This window comes from Mustela nigripes, chromosome 14 (genome assembly GCF_022355385.1).
Source record: "Mustela nigripes isolate SB6536 chromosome 14, MUSNIG.SB6536, whole genome shotgun sequence".
Classification (NCBI taxonomy): Eukaryota; Metazoa; Chordata; class Mammalia; order Carnivora; family Mustelidae; genus Mustela; species Mustela nigripes.
In genome coordinates, this window is record NC_081570.1 from 69,627,780 (window position 1) to 69,651,901 (window position 24,122).

Genomic DNA, 24,122 nt, shown 5'->3' on the forward strand with positions numbered 1-24,122 from the left:
CGTATTGCATGGAGCACTGGGTGTGGTGCATAAACAATGAATTTTGGAGCACTGAAAGAAAACCCAAGAGCTGAATGCTAGGTGTATTTGTGTACTTGCTATTAGTGTGATGGTGTTGCTTCCAGACTCAGCTGGCAGAGTTGGAGGTATGTGTGCATACTATCTCATGTATATACACAAACCTATAAATATTTTTATATGTAATCATTTGTATTTATAGCAAGCTAAACGTAAGTTTACACTGATGTCTCCAACTAATCCATCACCATAAGGATTGCTCTAGCCTTCTCCCTTTGCTTATTTGAAACCTCTCATTCCAATACTGAGAAACCTAGCTCCTGCCAATCCTTCATTTAGTTATTTGCTTGTCAGATTCCAGCGTACATGTATAGTGGCTTCAGAATTGTTAACTCAAACCTCTGCATGAAACAACTTTAGTAACTAGGTTATATTTTCTTTTGACTTTAGTCTTACAGACTGAACTCATTTCTAAAATGGTTTAAGTCAACAATTTATTCCCCTACCCCATTCACTGAGGTTATCTCTCACATTTGTAATGCATTTAGAGGGTTTTGTTTTTTTTTTTGTTTTTTTTTTTTTTTGGTCTTCACAGTATGTATTCCATCTTGGAATTCTTCAACCTTATAAATAGTTTTCTTATTTAAATCTGCAGGTATTCAGCTGTAGATTTTATGCTATAAAGTTGTGTGAGTTTTGACAAATACCTGATGTTCTGTATTCACCATTATATGGTATCATATGGAACAGTTTGACCACCATAAGAATCCTCTAGGCCTCACATATTTCACCCTGTGGAATAAGTTGAGACTCCTATTATATGTTTGTTTTCATCCAGGTATCTTCTTTGGTGAGGGATATGTTCATATCTTCTGTTCATTTCTGAACTGGGTGGTTTGTTTTCCTTTTGCTGATTTTTAAAAGTTCTTTGTATAGTTTTAGATACAAGTCCTTCGTTAAATATGTTTTTCAAATATTTTCTCCCACTCTGTGGCTTATCTCTGCATTTTCTCAATAGTGTCTTTTTCAGAGCAGAAGCTTTTAATTATAATAAAGTCAAACTTGTAACTTTTTCTTTCATGGCTCATACTTTGATAATGACTATCTAAAAACTCATTACCCAAACTAGGAAACATTGATTTTCTCCTAAGGTTTTCTTCCATAAGGTTTTTAATTTGCAATTTACATTTAGGACTGTGATTCATTTTGTCTTTAATGTGTAAGATCTGGGTCTAGTGTTTGTTTGTTTGTTTTGTATTTGTATGACTAATTATTCCAGAACCATTTATTAAAAAGATTATTCTCCCTCCGTTGAATTACCTTTGCACCTTTGTTAAAATTCAGTTGGTAATCTTTGTATGGACTATATCTGAGTCCTGCATTCTGTTTCATTAATCTGTGTGGCTTTTCTTCCACCAATACCACATAGTCTTGGTCACTGTAGGAAATAGCAAATCTTGAAATTGGGTAGTGATAATTCCCCAACTTTATTCTTGTTCAGTGTTTTATTGGCTTTTCTGTGTCTTCTGATTTGCACGTAAATTTTTAGTATCGGAGCACCCGGGTGGCTCAGTTGGTTAAGCAGCTGCCTTTGGCTCATGTCATGATCCAGGGACCAGGGATCGAACCCCATGTTGGGCTCTCTGCTCAGCGAGAGCCTGCTTCTCCCTCTGCCAGCTGCTCTGCCTACTTGTGTGTGGTCTTTCTCTTTCTGTCGAAATAAATAAATAAAATCTTTTTAAAAAGTTTAAAAATTTAGTGTCAGTTTGTCAATATCTACAAAATAGCATGTGAGGGTTTTTTTTTTCAGTGAAGGGACTATATGTATGTATGTATGTATGTATGTATTTATTTATTATTATTATTTTTTATAAACATATATTTTTATCCCCAGGGGTACAGGTCTGTGAATCGCCAGGTTTACACACTTCACAGCACTCATGTGAGGGTTTTGATTGGCATTGTGTTGAATCTGTAGCTCAGGATGAAAGTAATTAACAACTTACCAATATTTATGTATTTTTTCCTTATTGAATCTCCTTGCCTGTCACTTTCTATTTTTGTTTTATTGCACAAGCTAGGACTTCTAGTACCATGTTGAATTAGAGTAATGAGAGAAAATATCCTTGCTATGTTTCCAATCTTCGGCCAAAAGAAGTCTAGTTTTCACTATTAACTATTATATTGGCTTTAGGTTTTTTGTAGATGTTCTTTATCTAACTGAAGAAATCCTCTATCTTCCTAGTTTATTGAGAGTTTTTATTATGAGTGGGTACTGGATTTTCTTAACTTTTTCTGTGATAATTGATAGAACATAGGGTTTTTCTTCTATTTTTCCTGTCATTTGGTTTTATTTCTGAATGCTGGACCAGAATTGTATACCTGGAATGGATCCCTTTTTCTTGTGGTGTATAGTTCTTTATGGCTTCTATTTACTAATATATTGTTGAAAATTGTTAAATCTGTGTTCATGAGATATTATTGTGTAGTCTTGTTGTCTTATAATGTTTTTATCTGGTTTGGGTATTAGAGTAACACTGAACTCATAAGAATAAGTGCAGGAAGATTTTCTACAGCTTTTATTTTCTGGAAGAAATTGTGAAAAAAAGGATATTATTTATTCCTTGAATTTGTGGTAGAATTCACCTGTGAAAACTTCTGGCTCTGGTGCTTTCTTTTTTGGAAGGTTATTAATTACTGATAAAATTTCTTTAATAGACATAGGGTTAATTTCCTTGTGTGAATTTTATATTTTGTGTCTTTCAAGGAATTTGTCTATTTCATCTATCTTACCAAATTTGTGAACACAGAGGTGTTTATAGTATTCCCTCATTATACTTTTAATGTCCACAGGATCAGTAATGATGACTTTCTTTTGTTTGGTATGTATGTAATTTCTATTTCTCATTCTTTTTGTTGGTTAGTCAAGCTAGGAGTTCATCAAGTTTATTGATGTTTTCAAATATTCAGCTTTTGGCTTCATTTTCCCTATTGTTTTCCTCCTGTCAATTTCATATATTTCTGTGCTGATTTTTATTATTTTCACTTCTATTTGATTTAGACACACATTGTACTTATTTCTCTTTTTTTACTAAAATGAAAGCTTCAGTTACTGATTTTAGATCCTCAGTTTTTCTAATGTATGCATCTAATGTATAAATTTCCCTCTCAACACTGCTTTTATTGTGTCACACAAATTTTTATAATTTATATACTTTATATATATAAATTTAGATATATTATATATACTATATGTTATATTTATTTTATTATTATGTATTATATTATATATCATATATATTACATTATACATTATATATATAAATTTATATACTTTCATTTTTACTTAGTTCTAAATATTTTTATAAAATTTCTCTTGAAGGGCACCGGGGTGGCTCAGTCGGGTAAGCATCTGCCTTCAGTTCAGGACATGATCCCAGGGTCTTGAGATCAAGTCCTGCATTGGGCTCCCTCTCAGCAGGGGTCTGCTTCTCTCTCACCCTCTTCCTGCAGCTCCCCCCTGCTTGTGTTCTTTCTCTCTATCGCAAAATAAATTTTAAAAAAATCTTTAAAAAATAAAATTATTCTTGAGTTTTTCTTCTCTTGAGTTTTCTTAAGTATTATTGAAAACTGGATTAATATTAGGGGATTTTCCAACCATCTTTTTGTCATTGATTCTAATTTGATTCTTTTGTGTGAAAACAAATTTTATGTGATTTCTATTCCTTTTAATTTGTTAAGATCTATTCTACGGCCCAGAATGTACTCTATGTTGGTGAATATTTCATGTGGGCTTCAGAAGAGTATGTATTTTGCTGTTGTTAGATCAACTATTCTGTAGATATCAATTAGATCCAGTTGATTAATAGTGCCTCTCTGATTTTCCGTCTACTTTATTGACTAATTTTGGGTTTGTCTGTCAGTTACTGAGAGGCATTGAAATCTCCAACTATCCTAGTGGATTTTTAAAATTTCTTCTTGCAGTTCTATTTTTATCTCATATATTTTGATGCTCTGTTGTTAGGTGCACATACATTTAGCATTGTTATGTCATTCTGGAGAATTGATTCCTTTTCATTATGCAGTACTATAGTAATCCTTGTTCTAAGTCTGCATTGTCTGGAAAAATACAGATACTTCAGTTTTCTTTTGATTAGGATTAGCATTATATAGTTGGGAACTCTGCAATAAGGGATGGGAGTAGGGCATAGAAAGGCCATACCACTAGAAAAATAAGTTATTAATTTAACCATATTTAAAAATAAATAAAAATTAAGTTATTAATTTAACTATATTTTAAAATATTTATTTATTTATGATTCCACTTCAGAATGTTAATTTTTTCACTGGGCATTGAAATTATTTCAGGCAGCAATTATTTCATATTGATGCATTTCCCACAGTGTCCATTAAATAACTTGCATATACCATACTTAACATACTGTATTAATAACTAATATTTTTATAGTTGTTTAATTGATTACAAAGTTATTTTACATAACTTAGTTGTTACTGCACTTGTTACGTTATATATAACAACGTCGTTTCAATAAGTGTTGTTGAAGAAATGCGTGATCTAAACTTTATGAGTTAATAAAGCAACTTACCTATGTGGAATGGAATGGTTTTTGCTGGAGAATAGCAAGAACTACAATACGTGAGGCAAAACCATGAACGTTTTTAAAAGATTTCTTATAAATTTAGATTATGTTCTGTAGGCATTATGAAGGCAAGTAATATTTTCATGAACTCAGACTCTTAAGGTATTAAAACAGTGACCATAGGTAGGGTATTGTAGGGTATTAAAGTTGGTACTACAGCAGTCAGTGTATTAAAGGGGTGAGAGTTACTCTCTCTGCCTGCCTTTCTGCCTACTTGTGATCTCTGCCTGTCAAATAAATAAATAAAATCTTTAAGAAAAGCGTGGGGTGAGAGTTAACTTTGTACCAGCATGTACTATAAAGAAGAATGCAAACTAGAAAATGATTATGTAGTTTACATGTACCTTAACTTTACCATGTTTGGGTCTTTGAGAAAGACCTTAATGGATCCCTGTCTCAGTTTCCTTTAAAGTGAGGGGGTTCGACTTACTGAGATATTGCTACTTGGTTCCTTTTACAATGGATTAAATAGAAAAATACTACCACCTAAGGCTTTTGATCTGCATATTTCAGAAGCAAATATAAATTGAGTAACCAAATCTTAGGAGAGTATTAAACATCTTCTAAAACATGGCATGTGAAGTATCCCAGAGAAACTTTAATTATACAAGTATCTGAATGCCTTGTGGCCTGGATTCCCCATTGTCAAAGCAATGATTAAATTAAAAATATCCCCGAACATCAGCCACACAACTAGAATAGCTCTTCAGCAGTTATTTCTTACATTCAGCTCTAAAATATGCCAAATTTGTGTTTATAAACAATCTTCATTAAGTCTGACAGGCACTGTTGATCTGAGTTAAGTCTCTAATTCTGGGCATCCAGGGCCTCTGTCCTCTCTTTCTTCATCTCTTATTGTTTTCATGATGAGATGAATTAAAATTCTTATTTGTTATGCATTTGGTGTACCACTGCTCTTCCTGCTCATCTGTGCTTATAAGATTTTACTCTGCTTGCATAAGTGTTCATGAGCCCTCAATTTTGAACAGCTGTGAGGAAGGCTGGTTAACTATTTGTAAACACCACCCAACGATCCTTGACAGTAATGGCAGTCTTGCAGAATACTGAAGTGCTATTTTATTGGGAGTGATAATGAGACTGTCTTGTCCAGGGGTCTGGTTATTACACCAATACTGAACATTATCATTTAGTTGTGTGGTGTAAAATAGTTAATTAGTCACTTTTTTCCTTTTTTTTTTTTTTTTCCAGGAGATTATCCACAGTGAAGGAAAAATGGTGTGTATAGTTCTGGCCTTTGCTGAGATAATTCAAATTTATGCTATTTTTGAGTTTTCTAACTATCTGCTTTGGTTAGCTTTGAAAACAGATATCAAATTTTATATTCTGACTAGCCCCTTCTTTTTAAGAGTAGAATGATAATTATATAAGATACCATCCACATAATATATATGTAGCTATATATATTATATAATTGCTTATATTATACATAATAGATACATAATAACATGTATATTATTACAAAGACAAAACATTTTTCCTATATGGTCACTAAGCTTAGAAATTTTTTAAAAAAATGCTTTTTTTGTATCAATTACAGGCTTGCTCTAAGGAGACACTCTTAATAATGGGGATTGCTTAATACGGATAATCAGTATTGAAAAAGGACCTGGCACCTACTTAAGGCATCAGTAAGTTGTCGTTGAATAAGTGCATAAAAACTTATGAAGACTTCCCCTTTTTCTCTGAGAGCATGTAGCTTTTTAAGTTGCAAAGATGCAAATAAAACCCATGTTTTCTCATTGCAATTCAAAGCCTGTGCTGCTCCATCTTTATGCATGTAGCTTTATATACCAGAATCTTTCTTTATTTCACTGAAGTCATTTTGTAGATTTCTATATATACTTAGTGCACATTTTTCATGAAGTATGCACAATGCTGAAGTATTTATAAGTTGTTGCTCATATGAATGAGATATATTTTTAAATTTTATTCTCCAACTGGTTATGGTAGTAACAGTAGGAATAAAAATAATGTCATTTACACTAGACTCGATTTTGCTCAAAAACATTTTTGAATGCCTACTATGTGCGAGGAGTTATACTAGGAATTGGGATAAGTGGTGAGAAAATACTGAGAATCTGTCTTCGAGGAGCTTACATGGGTCAATAACCCTATCTTGAGGAAAAACAGAAGAATTCTATGGAGACTATTAAGATATCATTGTCCCATCACACTCTTGTGTTTCTAAACCTCTTGCTAGCAGAGACATTGAGTGCCTTTGTTCCCAATTAACTAACCTTGTACAGAAAATAGCCTTGGAAGATAGAGATAACGGTGATTCACTCCAGAGCAAAGGGCGGGTTGGTTTTTGGTCTTGGACTATATAGCGTCTCTCTTGGCAGCAAAGACAGACGTGCTTTCTGGCCATTATAAAAGTCAGTTTATCTAAACTCAAGGTTACTATCCAGTAAGATGATCTACCGCATGTGCCGCTAGACCCTTTTTGCATCATCCTGTGAGAATTCAGCTTTGAGAATCAGAGAAAATACTGGAACTGTTTGTGCTATTACCGCGAGTAATAAATACCTTTGTCCCTGACCTAGGAATCTCATGTCTTCTGCCAGCATCCATGAAACTGGGGCAGGCTAACCAGCTGACTTAACAGAGTTAAATCTCAGATCTTCATAATTCTGGACAAAGTCCTGAAGTCAGACTAGGACATAGCCAAACCACAGCAGGACAGGTGTGGGGATATCAAAGGGAGGATTGTAAGGAAAGAGCTATCACGTTTATGGACTTAGTTTGTTCAGTATTGCAAAAGTAATCCTGGCGTGTGGCATATGAATTTGGAAGATTTGAAATTGCACAGGTAATCACAGCCTAAGTTACTGAGTACTAATTAGCTTTCAAGGACTTTTCTCTATACTATATATACTCTATATGTAAATTATTTAATTTTTAGCAATTGATCACATAGCTATAAATTACTATTCCCATTTTATAGATGAAGAAATGAAGGCAGAGAAGGGATTAAGTAACTTGTTCAAATTCATATATTTAGTTAGAGATGGAATCAAGACTTGAATCCATGTCCCTACCATTGGGCTATATACCAAGAAGGGGTCTTGGACTGAGACAACATTGTGTAGGACTTTGTAAAGCACAGTAAGTATGGTGGGATTTATGCACGTGAGAAATGGGTAACCACCAAATATCAGGGAAATGACCTGATTAGTTGAGAATTATATGCTCCAGAAAAGGATACCAGCAGAGGTCCTTGAAGAGCAGTTGTTAGCAGTCTAGGCTAAAGAAGATAATAGAAAGAAGATAAAAAGACAAATTTTGGAATTTTGTAAAAAAAAAAAAGAAAGAAATTTTATAGGCATCTTTTAAAATATGTCCTATCAAATGCAATGTCTGGTGAGCCATATGCACTCAAAAATATATTTCAAATTAATTAATTGATTAGTTCACTATCAAGAAACCATTTTCTAATTGTAATAATTTTATAATTAATATTTGTTTTTCAAATAAATGTATCTTCTCATAATTTGATCTTACTCTGCATCTTTCCATTGTTTATTTTTATTTGCTTCTAGTATTATTGTACTTGCCAGATATTACAAAATAGTATTCAATAACAATATTCATTTAATTTATGTGTATTCATATACATTTAAAGATTATGCTTCTGGGAAAAGGGTTAGCACACATTGTCTGTAAAGAGCCCAACAGTAGATTTATTAGATTTTGTGGGCCATACTGTCTTTGCTGCCACTGCTCAAATCTGCTGTTTTGATGAGAAAGCAACCATAGATAATGTATCAATGATATGGCCAAGTCTGTTCCAACAAAATTTTATGTGAGTGTTGCTTTAAAATATGTCTATGAATAATTTTGTGTAGTATCATATACATATTTAATTTATTGATTTAACAAACATTTACTGAATATATAAAATACACTAGAAACTGTGTTAGATATTGGAATATAACAATGTGCAAATCATTGTACTCATGGAATTTACAGTACAATAAGAAGGTGTAATTTACAACAAATCAGTGTGTGTGTGTGTGTAAGTGAATGTATATATGCCTTAGTGATGGGAAATTTTATTTAAATAACTATTGGGGCATCTGGTCACATTGGAACATATATTTTACTTGTTTTATCTAGGTCATCACAATGGAAATGTATGACAAACAAGTCATTTTGACTTAGGCAGTAATAGCATTTCTATGTATGTCTGGTGATTCCCCTTTTCCCATTACTCGTACATAAATATGTTGGTATGTATGATACATAGCACAAAACATTCTCTGGGAAAGTGAGTAAAATTATTTAATGAATCCAGGTTCTTTAGGAACCAAAGCTTCTGAAATCCAAGAGATAAACATTGAAACTTGTCTGATAAAATTGAGGCCAGCTGGTAGGCAAGGTTAACATTATCCACCCACTCCCTACCTAGGGAAATTTACCATGGAGGAGAGGAAAACATTGGCAAAGGATCAGGCATTAATACTAGGGTCCAAGTGGCCGTATGAAGTTGGCAAGCAACCTGACCCTGCTACTAGAGCAACATGGGTGTGCACTTGGTAAAAATACACATGAATGTGTGTACATGCACATGCATATATGTGAAATTTGTGAGAAATATGTCATGGCAAAATGAAAAGACACACAGTACAGATTTTATTGATGCTAGCTTTTTAGTTGAGTATAATACAAAACTCCCATACATGAAATGTGATAAACTGTTGTTTCACAAGCAATGCTGTTGGTCCTTGGTTTCCACCACATAACCTACTACAGTCTATATCTTGCATTACACAATTGTACTGCTTGAGCTGGGTGATTTTTTGTCATACATTGATTAACTTGGGGCATTTTTAAAAACTGGAGGTTGCATTGCAAATCCAGATATCCTATTTTTTTTTTTAGCAGGCATAACATGCAGCTAGAGAGAATCAAGAGAACAGAATAACAGGACTCTCTCAATTCTGAACAAACGTTTTTATTGAAGTATAATTGACATGATATTATATTAGTTTCAGGTGCATAATATATTCATTTGAAATTTTTATACATTATTCAGTGCTTACCATAGTGTGGTTGCCATTTGTCACCATCCAAGGTTATTCAAAATATTACTGACTGTATTCCCTGTGCTATACTTTTCGTTCCATGCCTTGTTTCTTTTATATCAGGAAGTTTGTACCTCTTAATCCCCTTCATCTTTTTGCCCATCTCTCCACCCACCTTCCCTCTGGTAACTACCAGTTTGTTCTTAGTATTTAAGAGTCTTTTTTTCTTTTTGGTTCATTTGTTTTGTTTTTTAGAGTCTACATATTAATGAAATCATATGGCCTTAGTCTATCTCAGTCTGACTTATTTTAACTAACATAATACCTTCTAGGTCTATCCATGTTGTTGCAAATGGCAAGATTTCATTCTTTTTTATGGTTCAGTAATATATATAAATATAAATATATATAAATATGTATATATTATATGTATAACTCACCTCTTCTTTATTCGTTCATCTATCAATGGACGTGAGTTGCATCCATAATTTGACTATTGTAAATAATGTTACAATAAACATAGAGGTGTATTATCTTTTCAAATTAGTGTTTTTGTTTTCTTTTGGTAAATATCCAGTGAGAGAATTGCTAGATCATATAGTATTTATATATATATATATATATATGTATATATGAATATATATACATATTATATATAATATATTATATATTCATATTATGAATATATATACATATATATACATATGTACATATATATACATATATACATATACATATGTATATACATATATATATATATATTTATTTTCAGCATAACAGTTTTTGCACCACACGCAGTGCTCCACGTAATCCGTGCCCTCTCTAATACCCACCAGCTGGTTCCCCCAACCTCCCACCCCCCGCCCCTTCAAAACCCTCAGATTGTTTTTCAGAGTCCATAGTCTCTCATGGTTCACCTCCCCTTCCAATTTCCCCCAACTTCCTTTTCCTCTCTAACTCCCCTTGTCCTCCATACTATTTGTTATGCTCCACAAATAAGTGAAACCATATGATAATTGACTCTCTCTGCTTGACTTATTTCACTCAGCATAATCTCTTCCAGTCCCATCCATGTTGCTACAAAAGTTGGGTATTCATCCTTTCTGATGGAGGCATAATACTCCATAGTGTATATGGACCACATCTTCCTTATCCATTTGTCTGTTGAAGGGCATCTTGGTTCTTTCCACAGTTGGTGACCGTGGCCATTGCTGCTATAAACATTGGGGTACAGATGGCCTTTCTTTTCACGACATCTGTATCTTTAGGGTAAATACCCAGTTTTTCTATTTTAAAAATTTTGAGGACCTCTGTACTATTTCCACAATGATTGAACCAATTTAAATTCCTATCAACAGTGCATGAAGATTCCTTTCTCTCTGCATCCTCATTAAGACTTGTTATTTCTTATTTTTTTGGTAATAGCCATTCTGACTGGTGTAAGTGGTATCTCATTGTGGTTTTGCTTTGCATTTCCCTGATACTTAGTGTGTCTATTGGCTATCTCTATGCCTTCTTTAGAAAAATATCTATTCCTGTCTTCTGTCCAATATTTAATCAGGTTGTTATTGCTGTTGTTGTTCTTGTTGTTCTTCTTCTTCATCTTCTTTTGATGTTGAGTTGTATTAGTTCTTTAAATATTTTGGATTTAACCCTTTATTGGATATATCTTTTGCGAATAACTTCTCTCATTCACTAGTTTGCCTTTTTGTTTTGTTGATGATTTCATTTCTTCGAAAAATTATTTATTTATTTATTTTCCCTTGTTTACATATTGACAGATGGAGAGAGTTGGGGAGAGAGAGTATGAACAGAGGGAGAGGCAGAGGGACAGGGAGAAGCAGGCCCCCCACTAAGCAGGGAGCATCTTGCAGGCTTGATCCCAGGACTCTGGGGTCATGACTGAGCCTCCCAATAGTTAATTTTTGCTTCCCATTTTCTTTCTATTATGAAGAAACTTCCATAAATATCTTGCTGAGGGCTATGTCCAAGAGATTACTACCTATATTTTCTTTTAGGAGTTTTATGATTTCACATTTAAGTCTTTCATCCATTTTGAATTTATTTTTGTGTATGGTGTAAGAAAGTGCTCCAGCTTTCATTCTTTTGTATATAGCTGTCCAGTTTTTCCAACATCATTTACTGAAAAGATTCTCTTTTCCCCTCATTATATTCTTGCCTACTTTGTTGTAACTTAATTGACCATATAGGTATGCGTTTATTTCTAGGCTGTCTATCCTTCCTATATGTTTATTTTTATTCCAGTATCATACTGTTTTGATTACTATAACAACCTTAAGAAAAAAAGAACAAAGATGAAGGTATCACAATCCCAGATATCAAAATACACCACAAAGCTACAGTAACGAAAAGAGTATGAGACTGACACAAAAATAGATATGTAGATCAGTAGAACTTTTGGTTTTTCCTTCCATTGGAAATAACAGTTAGAAAGAGTCTCCTTGCATGGAGCTAGGAATCTGAGGTTCTGATTTAACTCAGGATCCAGCTTCCGAGAAGAGGATGTTGCACTTTACACAGATTATTGTGGAAGAAAAAAATGTATTTAATCAGTTAAGGTTTTGTTTTAATTAATTAATTTAATCTAACTTATTTCGCTTAGTTGATATAATTAATATTTAACCCAATTAATATCTTATCTAATTAGAATTTAATGATTTAAAATATGTGACTTATTTTTATATCACTAGTCTTTTAGAAACATATTGTGGAAAATAAATTCAGTATTGTTCTCTGTATCATTTATACAATTTTTTTGTTGTTAAGATGAGGTATTGGTATTGATGTTATCCATTTGGTGATTACTTAATTTTTGTTATTTAATTTTATTTACACACAAAACATTGACTCATCCTTAGATTTCTAAAATAAACTCTATCTGGTGCCAAACTCTATCTTAAGTGAAAATAAAACTTACTGAGCTTTAACTCTGTGAGAGTATAACTCTACTATTATTGCTCTAATTATATTGATTATTTCAATGATCCTGACAAGATATTTTAAGGCAGGCATTCTTTCCTAAGGATTTTTAAAATGTGGGATTCAGAGAAGTTAAATTACATGAGACTCAGCAACAAGTAAGTAAAAAAAACTGAACTTCGATAATAAATCCATGTTACTTCATTGGACCAAATTGTTTATCCTATGACAGATTATGCTTTCATCAACTCGTGAAATGCATTTGCTTATAATGTCCTTAATATCTCTTCCCTTAAATAAATAAGTAATATTATTCAAGTTTTCTTTATTATGATTTTTACCAAATTCAAAAGTGAAAAACATAGAAGATATTTTTAAATGAGAATATTTATTCAATTCTATAGAAGTGAATATGACAACCTAAATGAAATATGTAATTTTCTAGCAAAAAATTGATTGTTAAAAAGTAAGAAACTATCAAAACCTAAATAAAGAAACAAATGTCACTGTAGAAGAAATTGGGAAAGTGGACAAAGGAAATGTCCCCAAAATGAAGGTAAAGAAGGTAAAGATTTAAGTCCAGATTATTATGATTATTATTATTTATGAATGCAAAGCAGATGCCAATTTATAGAACATAGCCAATAACACTATAAATAAACCAAATGGCAACTTAACTATATTCTTAGCAAAACAGTAATTTGTGACATTTCTTCAAAACCCAACATCGTTCCATGTTCAACATTAAACAAGAAAAAAAGGCAACAACAGTTGCTACTTTAGAGCTCAAGACATTTTTTTCCTACAGAACTTCATGTTGTGTTCTCTGTTTCAGAGCATGAATTACTTTTCAGATGAAAAACTTGGGATGGCAGAAGTTTATTTGTATGTATTGAGGGAGAACCCAGGGTGGAAAATAGTGTTCATTCCTCCCAAATGAGGAGGTAGTTATTCAGGGAACTTCTCAAATAGAGAATATTGTACTGATATACTGGAAGTTGGAGAAGTAGCAGGAGCTTCTTTGTGAGACTGAAGATTGCAACAGGAATGCTTCTCCTCCAGGGAATTCAAGACCAGGGTCTTGGTGCAGCTAGACAGTGGGTCTTTTTTGCAGCCATAACTTTAAAAGCATTTGTTGTATCACCATGCATAGTAACCCCGTACAACCTTGAGTCCCACCTTTATTTCTATTGAGTTTCTTCATTTGATACTTACATATTTCTCTCACCAGTGTACAAAAAGGCATCTTCAACAACCTTCTGGTCTTGGTTGAGTTTTCAGTGAGTGGAATCCCATAACTCTTGGCCAGTTCATGAGCTTGTTTTCTTTCAACTATCCTTGTTGACAAATCACACTTGTTTCCTCCTAACACCATAGGTACACCCTCTGAGTCTTTTACTTGCTTAATATGTTCCCTGTAGAGATTAATTACTGCAAATGATTTGTTATTATTGATGGAAAATACACAGAGGAAGTCTTTACCTGTCCTCTTGTATTGGTCTCTCATGGCACTGTACTCTTCTTGACCAGTTGTATACAGTATATCCAACAAACAGGTTTCACCATCTATAACCACCTGTGTTCACTAAAAATCCTCCCTGGTGGGATAATATTCATCTACAAAGTGGTTCTGGATGAGCTGGATTGTCAGTGCAGCTTCCCCAACATCACCTGCTCCAACCACCACCAGTTTCTATTCACACCAGCAAGAACTTTGAAATTTGCTGCCTCCACTTCAGATGGATTTTGGACCACAACTGGGAAAATGCTGAGACCCCAGAACTGCCATGAACAGCCTTCACTAGGAATTAAGTCCAAATTATTTTAACACTTAAACCAATCAGTATTGCTAATCCTATTTAAGTTTTTTTTAAATCTAAACTCTAAGTTATTGCAAAGAACTAAGACTATAATGCTTGCAATATCTTTTTGAAATCAGCAGAACATTGATATCAACATCTGTCAAAGTTAGATAGTATTTATAAAAGCAATACCAAAAGCCCTCAAGGTCATTTTTGAATATTAGTGAATAATCCAAAATGAAATTAGATTCTGATTACAAATTAGAATCTATCAGTATTTTAAAAACAAACATAGCGCATACAAGGCTTATAACTGGAATGCAAAGATGGCTTGATATTAGGAGCCCAATATCATTCATCATGTCAGCAAGCTAAAGCAGAAATTCATTTTCATAATAAATATTATTATTGAAGATATAGCTTAATATATAAGATCGCAAAATGCAAGGTAGATTTATTAGTTAAAACAGCATGCATTGGGAAAAATATCCTAGATAGGTCACTGATTTTGAAAAATTTCAAAGTCCTGGGAAGCAGGAATAAAAAGTAAATCCTGAAAACTATGACCTTTACCCTGGAATAGATTAATAATACCAAGAGATTTTCTTTTTTTTTTTTTTAATTACAGGTAATTTGTTAAAATATCTTGAGATATTACCTGGGAAAGCTCAGAAGGAGGGTGAGTATAAAAGGGTTTAATCCCTCAAATTAAAAAAAAAGAAGTTTTACTCATACAATAACTCACCATGTATACTCTAGAGCTGAACAAGAAAGTGTTATGCTTATTTCATAAGTAAATATAAATAATAAATCAATAGAAATACTAGGAAGAATATCTATATATCTATCTATCTATCTATCTATAGATAGGCATGGAAAAGAAATCTCACTCCCATGATGCATATGGAGAATGATTCTATACTTATGCTATACCATTTTGTTCCCTTGACCAAAAGATAAGTGAAAGATAGGGTGATGATCCAAATTAGAGAAATTAAAGTTTTCTGGTTAATTGGAAAGAGAAATAGGCAATGGTGTTCCAAGACCCATTAAAACTGGATTCTTGAAAAAGAAATATAAAAACTGGAAAGCTTAATAGTGTTTTCCATTTTTTAGACAATGATATAGAGAACGCTGGTCCAGAAAATTAAAAAAAACAACAACTGGTAAAACAGATGAAAATTTAAAAGCCATAAAAAGACATGGAGAGTAAGGTAGAAAATATAGATGAGGTTTCTCATGGTGTTTTGAACCCTGGCACCAGGCAATTCTAGGCTAAGATGAAGGTTCTCCTTTGGTTTGTGAAATATGCCAGAATCTTTATATTTCATTTTACATTATTTTTGAGCTAGAAAATGAGTGTAATATTCTTAAAAGATAAGATCATATATTTTGTATTTCTTTTAAATTATAGCTTACTTAACTACCCAGGCATTAAAGCATTTCCATGATCCAGGGAAGAGTCATGAAACCTGGAACAAAGATGTCAAGTGTATGGTGAATGGGAGATTTGGTATCCCAATAAAACAGTAGTTTTGTAATCTAGGCTTAGAAGAAAGACAAAAGAATTTATATATTCCAATATTTCTTACATTAAAAAAAATTGGAGACCTGGATTTTTATTTTACTATATAGAAAGAATCTTGGGATATTATAGAGAGGACACATCTGAGTCTATAGAGTGGATAGGATGAGAAAGAAGGAGAAAAGAGCACAAGATCAGATGCTGTGTCTCTAGTTTTCTGTTCCACCCCCAATCTAGTTCACCTGAAGATAAACCTCAAGATGAAGATTGGGTAGTGATAGAAGAACCTCAGAGGATATATGTATATGTGAGCAATGCTGAAAATAAAGGAGCCCCACAATATTTTGGAGCTAAGGAGGAGGCCATTTTGCTGAATGTCTCATACCAAGAGGGACACACAGAGCTGAGTGGAGACGGCCAAATGTCCACAGACTACACTCTACCATACTCTCACCCTTACCTGTATGCATTTTGGGCATAAAGAGTGAAGTGTATCAAAGCCACTGTGTCCTTACTTGAGAACAGGAAGTCACTGATTAGTTAGGGAGAGTATTTCTTAAGGAAGGGCTCAAAGGAACATATGGCTGAGATTCAGCAGAGCAGCAGTGGTAGAAAAGTCTAGGGTATGGCCACATCAAAGTAGTGGAATCTGTAGAAGCAAAGGGACCTCTAGGCCCTGACTGTGCAGAGGAAAAAAACGAGATGTAAGCATGACTTTCATCACCACAATATCAAGAATGGATAACAGAAAGATGAACAGCAGCCAAGTGGGACAGGAGACATCCTAGAGAAGCCTGCTCCCCAATTTGAGGAATTTTTTTCCTTTTTTTTGTTGCCCCATGGTATGTCCAGATACCATCTTGGTAGAGATAACACCAAAAAGACAATTTTAAAATAGAAAAGATAATCATTAATTGATGTTTTTAAAGCCCATCAAGGAGCAGTTGAGTTACTCAATCAATTGAATATCTGACTCTTGATTTTTAGCTCAGGTCATGATCTCTGGGTCCTGGGATCAAGCCCCAAGTTGGGCTCCATGCTCAGCAGGGAGTCTGCTTGAGATTCTCTCTCCCTGTTTCTCTCCCTGAGCCCCTCCCTGCCCATTTGCTCTCGCTCTCTCTCTCTAAAAGAAACAAAATCTTTAAAAAAAAAAAATAGAATAAAATATCAAATCACATCCCATCCATCTTAGCTCCTTCTGCTCCCTTTAAAAAGAATCTAAGCTTGAGAAAAATATACAAATAGTTGTAACTTAAAAAAAGACAATGTTACTTTTTTTTGCATATATAAGTTAGCCTGAATGGATTTTAATTACCTGGTGTACACTAGTAATTCCTAGTTTCTCTTACCTAAAACTAGTATCAGCACTGAGCAGATAAATGAGGGCCTCGTTCATGACTGCTGACTCTAGTCCTCCACCAGAAGGGATAATATCACAACTGTGATAACTACTAGAAAAAGTGACCACACCTACACTTACCTTATGTGGCAGCACTGGTCATCATTAGATAATTAAATTGTTGATATTGTCAACATTTGTTTTGTTCTGTAGGAGATTATTACAGATATCCTTTGGTTACCACTGGCTAAAGACTATTATTAATCAATCAAATAAATTCTTACCTTTGAACAGTTTATTGAATTAAATTATTTTTGAGATCAAAATTCCAATATGGAGATTCATTTCCTTTATTCAGTTATGGGTTTATACTACTAAATTGGGGTATTCCATAAAGGGAAAGAAATAGTATTAAGTGGAGCATACTTATGTCAATAGTTTATATGGAACTCAACTGGTAATAATAATAATAATAATAATAATAATAATAATAATAATAATAAAATCCTCAGGGCCTTTCCACAAGCACATAGGAAATAAGTTGCTCTTCAGGTGAAAATCCTGAGGTGACTAAAGACACACATACCACAAAATGCTGCAGTGAGCATGTGTTGGCAGTCTTGGGGAAGAAACAAGTTACCTCATCCTTCTTAAGTACTTCGTCCATCCTTCAAGAAAAGTCAAAGGTAGAGTTGGGCGGTGGCAATCATGAATCAGTTTCAATGGAAAGGGAAGAAAGTAAGGGCATGAACTTTGTATTCTGCTTGTCAGTTTGGTGTTGCGGAGTCCGTTAGGACCCTGCCTCTCTTTTCCATTGGAGAGTGAGATCTGCTCAGCAGGACTTTGCACACTCTTTAGGTCCTTACCAAATAGGTTGGTTGTGCAATGTCCAATAATCGCCACTGTGGCTATTGGACACTGTGGGGACATTGGACCCTGTGAGGACACCTGGGTCTGTTAAGCTGCTGCCTTCAGCTTGGGTCATGATCCCAGGATCTTGGGATCAAGTCCCGCATCCGGCTCCTTGCTCGACAGGGAGCCTGCTTCTTTCTCTGCCACTCTGCCTGCCTCTATGCCTGCTTGTCCATGCTCTCTCTCTCTCTTTCTCTCTCCGACAAATAAATAAATAAAATCTTAAAAAAAAAAAATGGGCACTGTGATTAAAGCAACTCCTTTTCTTAAGATGCTTGACATATTTTGATAAATTGAGAAGTCTCTAAATCAGTTATCTCTGCAAATTTCCTAAATTGTTGAATAATAGTTTAGATAGTTTTTGGTTTTGGTTTTTGCTGTTGTTTTTGTTTACTCTGTTTGAGTGGCTGTGCTGGGCTAAATGTGATGCTTATTGCATCAATTGCCCTCTTCCTCCTCAAAAACTTCACATCTAAATAGAGAGCCCTGGGAGACCATCTTTTTTCAAAATCTATTTCATTGTGTCTTTGCTATTAATGATCCTTACAGGGTGTGAAGCCTTAAATCATGACCCTGTAGGACTCTGGAACTTTTGCTCAGCCAAAATGTCATTTTATTTTATTCTTTAGGGTTGTACTTTTTATGCTAATGTAGAATTTGGCAGTAGACTGTAATTAAACTGTAGTCAATGGGCCTAACTTTTACAAGCAATTAGATGTATTTGATTTTTTTGCTCCTCTATTGAGAATATGCACCAGCTTTGTGGAATCACTAAGATGTATCCTTCTGCCCCCACTTTTCTTATAGTTCCTGCTAAGTGCAAAGAGAACACACAGCATTCTGTAATGTTTTCATTCTATTATTGCTAAAAATATTGACTTCACATTCCACTAGAGAAATTGAATCAGTACAGGAATGTAAAGTACTATTTAAGCATCTCTCTATGTTCCCTTCGCGCTTTATATTTTTCTCACCATATAACCTTTCTATCTTTCCTACAATTCTACTCTTTTTGTGTTATACACAAACCCCAAAATGGGCAGGGCTCAAAGTCCTAGAACATCTTATAACCATGGAAGAATACAAGAGACTCAATTATGACATAACTCTTTGGATATTTTCACATTGAAAAATAAGACAACAAACAAAGTCAGAATTTAGACTTCCAAATAACAAGGAAATTGGCATCTACAGACACTAAGATATGTTACAGTTGGGCCAAGTGCCTTTCTTTTCCCAAATTATTCCTTTTTAGTCACATTCTTTAAAACATCTGCACATATGATTGCTGCATTGTGATACCTATGTACTTTTGAGAAAGAGCATTGATGAAAATCATTAAATATTGTTTCATCAATAATTATGTGGTTTCCATACCTAGTGATGGAGATAGCCAAAAGACCATTTTAATCATTATTATATCTTTTTCTAAATAATTTCTTATGGTTTAAAAAATTGTAATCAGTGTTGCTACTTGCTATAATCACAACCTTATAAAAATACATAGACACACACATACATACACACACGCACACACACCACACCAACAAAGGCACACATACTGTTTTACATATCATGTATTATTAGGGGAAGACTGTGGTAAAGTCTCTGAGGCTCCTACCACTCTTGATTCCCCATAGCAACATAGTTTTTGGATCAGTCAAAACCCCATAGAGACATATGCAAGAGTTCACATCTTTTATGCTGGACCTCCTCAGGATACACTAATTTGCTACAGCTGCGCCCATGCCCATTCACTCCCAGGTTCCTGGCAAGCCTGACCTTGATGGTTGACAGGTGTGGGAGCTACTGGCTCAGGGGAAAGAAAATTAACCCTATTTCTGCCAGAGTCCTCTTATGCCTGAATAGGAATAATCTTCATTTCTCAGCATGAGAGACCAGTATGAATTTTTTAATCAGACAGAAAGCATTCTATTCTCAAAAGCATTGGCACACAAGATTATGACTAGAGATATTGCCTAGAAATAGGAAGATGAAGATAGGCAACAGCTGGTTAGTAACCATGCTAGAAGATCATTTCACATTCTTAGAAAAGAAAATATTTAGAATTCCCTGACACATTTGGAGAAGAGAAGAAAGCCATTGCTCTGTTCCTCTTTCACAATTTGCTCTGTTCAGAAAAAAAAAAGAGGGGGGTACTTTTATAAATGTTTTAAAGGACTGAGCCATTTTCAAATGGTATATTTTGACCGTTTTAATTATTTGATTTGTTTTCTTTTCTGCTTGGTGCACAGTCAGAGGTAAACTGAAATGGCTTCTGCTGGTAGTGGGCCATCGTAAAAAGCTCAAATGACAGTGGGAAATTGCTTTTGTGATGAAGGGAAGCATTAATAAAAGCTTCGCTCATGTTTACCCCTTTTAAATTGGCCCTAGAGGAGTTGATTAAACTACCCCATTGGCAGTGGCTGGTTGATACATAGGTTGTGAAATGTTCTATGCCCGTAGGTGGTGGTTGAGTTTAGAGGTATCTACATTTTTCTCATCTGGTTTGGTATGTCATTGACATTTCATTTAAACTCTTTGTCCCATTGTGATCTGGTAAAACTTTGTCTTTGTCCATAAAGAAAATATTGTATTTTTAAGAAAATGTCATATTTTCCTTCCCATAAGGCTGAGTAATGTAGACTCTCAATATACCAAAGTATTCTACCTGTGATTTCAGGGCTAGTAACTGGGAATTTTTGTTTGTTATTTTTAATTAAAAAAAAAAATGAACGAAAGCAAAATCAAAGTAGGATTTTTTTCGTTTTAATGTGAATTTCTTGAACTTAACTATACGTTTGAGATACCCAAGAAAGTGCACTAAATAACTTTTATAGCTCACTTGGGAGTCTACCAGTTGAGTCAGAGAGTAAGAAAAGATTCATGTGGCTCAGCTGTCTAAGGGTACTCAGCGTGAGAAACCAGTGCAGAGTGAAGGCTCCCCTAGGATGGCCTATCTTATTCCCACTATTGTGCCATTCCTTAATGCTTGTCTTCTCACCCTGAACAGCATGACAGGTGGTGTGCTCAGAGCATCTGCAAAGGCAGTTAGTAGAAGACAGGATCTCTTATAGAAACTCAAATGTCCTCCTTGGAGGATTCAGTTGATAAGGCTACATACTTGATTTCTGGAGGAATTCTATTTAACTTTGTTCTTAGTTTTGAATCTTGAAATTTTCTCTGGTGAAAGGCAGCTAGTAAGAGTCAAAGACATTCATACATTTTTGAATCATTTGTTTTTTCACAATCGGTGTATCAAATATAGATTTTTATCCTAACTTTGGAGATGAATAAACTGTAACCATGAGATGTTGATTCCTGCTCAGACAACTAATATGTATGAGGATCCCAATATTTATCCTGGTTTCCCTGGATCCAAGACAAACCTCTGTCTTCTGTATTAAGCTTTCTCCTCTGAAGGAAAAAGAAATAGAAGAAACGAAGATTTCCTTAGAATGTGTAATGCAGTACTTAAAGCCTTTCTAGTTTAACTCTTCTTCATTAACACAGAAAAAATGAAGACGTATAGAGAAAAAGGGACTAATCCCAAATCATACTGCTTTTTTTCTTTTTGTATGGTTTTGAATGATACAGGCCTTTTTAATCATGTTTCTTCTTTACTTTTTTTTGTTATAATTTTTGTATAGTTTACTTAGAATAACAGTTAAATAAGCTTTAACTGCATCAGTGTAATCATCACCACAATCAAGATATAGAACATTTTTATTACTCAAACCTTTCTTTGTGCTGCTTTACGGTTAGTTTTCCTACTGATTACTCCACACATCACTGGTATGCTTTATGTCCCTATAGACTAATTTTGCCTGATCTAGAATGTTGTGTATATGAAATAATACAGCACACAATTTCTTTAGTTCTTTCATTCATGTAGCTGTGGTATCATCGTACTATCCGTTTTTAATTGCAGAAAAATATTCCGTGATACAAGTATACTGTGCTTATCCAATCGCTTGCATTGTTTACACGTTTTTGTCTATTGAGAATAAAATCTTTGAGCATTCATGTGCAAGGCATTTCATACCTCTTAGGTAAATACTTAGAAGTAGAATTGCTTAGTTTTTTTGGTAAGAAACTGTCAAATTGCCAAAATGCTTATTCAATTTTATACTCCTAATTAGTAGTATATGGAACTTCTAGTTGCTCTGTATCCTAGTTAACACCTATAGTTCCAACATTTTAAATTTTAGACATTCTAGTTGCTATTGCAATATCTCATGGTTTTACTTTTCATTTCCCTGAGGGTTAGAAGCATTGAGCATCTTTTCTTGCGTTTGTTAGTCATTCATGTATCTTCTTTGGTGAAATATCTATCCGAATCTTTTGCCCGTTTTTTAAAAAAAAAAACTTGAGATTCTAATTTTCTTCTTGATTTGGAAGAATTATTTTTATATTTTGGATAGAAGTCCTTTGTTAGATATGCAACATGAATATGTTCATCTAGTTTGTGAGTCACCTTTTCATTTTTTTAATGATAGCCTGTCTGTCTATTATCTACCTAATTTTTTTATTTTTTTGCATTCCATCTGGAAACATTTGCTTAAGTAAAATTATAATGATTTTTCTTCTATATTATCTTCTGGAAATTTTAAAGTGTAATATTTTAAGCTTTGAGTTAATTTGCATATATGTTATGAGGTAAGGTTTATGGTTCATTTTTTTTTCCCATAGAGATATCTATTTGTTGAAAATGTTATCTTCTCACGATTTCAGTTTTTCAAACAGTTTTTAAAAATCTACTGACTATGAGCATGTTTGTGTATTTCTGCGCTCCCCATTCTGTTCCACTGATATATACATTTCTCTTTACACCATTAATACTATAACATCTTGATTACTGCAGCTTTTAAGTATTAAAATCAGGCATATAATCCACTTTTGGAAAATTGTTCTGTTATTAGTTCTTTGCATTTTCATACAAATTTTAGAATTGGTTTGTCAATGTTAAGAAAAGAAGAAGACTGATGGATTTTATTGGGCGTGTATTGAAATCTGTAGACTAATTTGGGGAGAATTTACATTTTAACCATGATGAGTCTTCCATAACTAGGTTCCTTTTACTTGTCCTAGTAATGTTTAAATTATTCACTATATATTTTGAACATATTTTGTTAAATTTATCCCTAAATATTTTGTGTTTTTATATGCCATTACAAATAGTATGTTTTATTTGAAATTTTATTTTCTAAGTGTTCTTTTGTAGGATACAAATACACTTGAATTTTTTTTTAAAGATTTTATTTATTTATTTGACAGAGAGAGAAATCACAAGTAAGCAGAGAGACAGGTATAGAGAGAGAGGGAGAAGCAGGTTGTCCGCTGAACAGAGAGCCTCATGCGAGGCTCCATCCCAGGATCGTGAGATCATGACCTGAGCTGAAGGCAGAGGCTTAACCCACTGAACCACCCCGGTGCCCCTTCACTTGATTTTTTAATATTGATTTTATATCCTATGACTTTGTTAAACTCACTATTTTTTATAGCAGTTTTGTTGTTCTTGATTCCTTAGAATATCTTACATACATAATCATGTCATCTGAGGACAATTTTATTAATTTTTTTTCAAATCTTTATATTACTTTTTTCTTCACTTCTTACACTGTGTAGAACCTCCAGTACAATGTTGAGTACAAGTAAAGAAATCGGTTATCTTGCCTTGTTTTCAGTCTTTCGGGAAAGCATTCAGATTTTCACTGTTATATGGGATGCTTACTGGAGGTTTTTCACACATGTCTTTTACCAAATTGGATAAAGTTTTTTCTAAGTCTCATGTGCTGATAAATTTGAACTTAAATGAATGTTGAATTTTGTCTTCATTCTATTTATATAGTCAAATACCATTGATTATTTATTTATATA

General features: G+C 33.7%; 1 protein-coding gene across 1 annotated transcript; it reads right to left on the reverse strand.

Moving 5' to 3' along the window:
* Window positions 1-13,754: 13,754 nt before the first annotated feature.
* LOC132002077 (GTPase NRas-like) lies at window positions 13,755-17,997 on the reverse strand. The gene is given in 2 exon segments (XM_059377095.1): window positions 13,755-14,357; window positions 17,971-17,997. Coding segments are annotated over 2 exon segments (630 nt in total).
* Window positions 17,998-24,122: the final 6,125 nt, after the last annotated feature.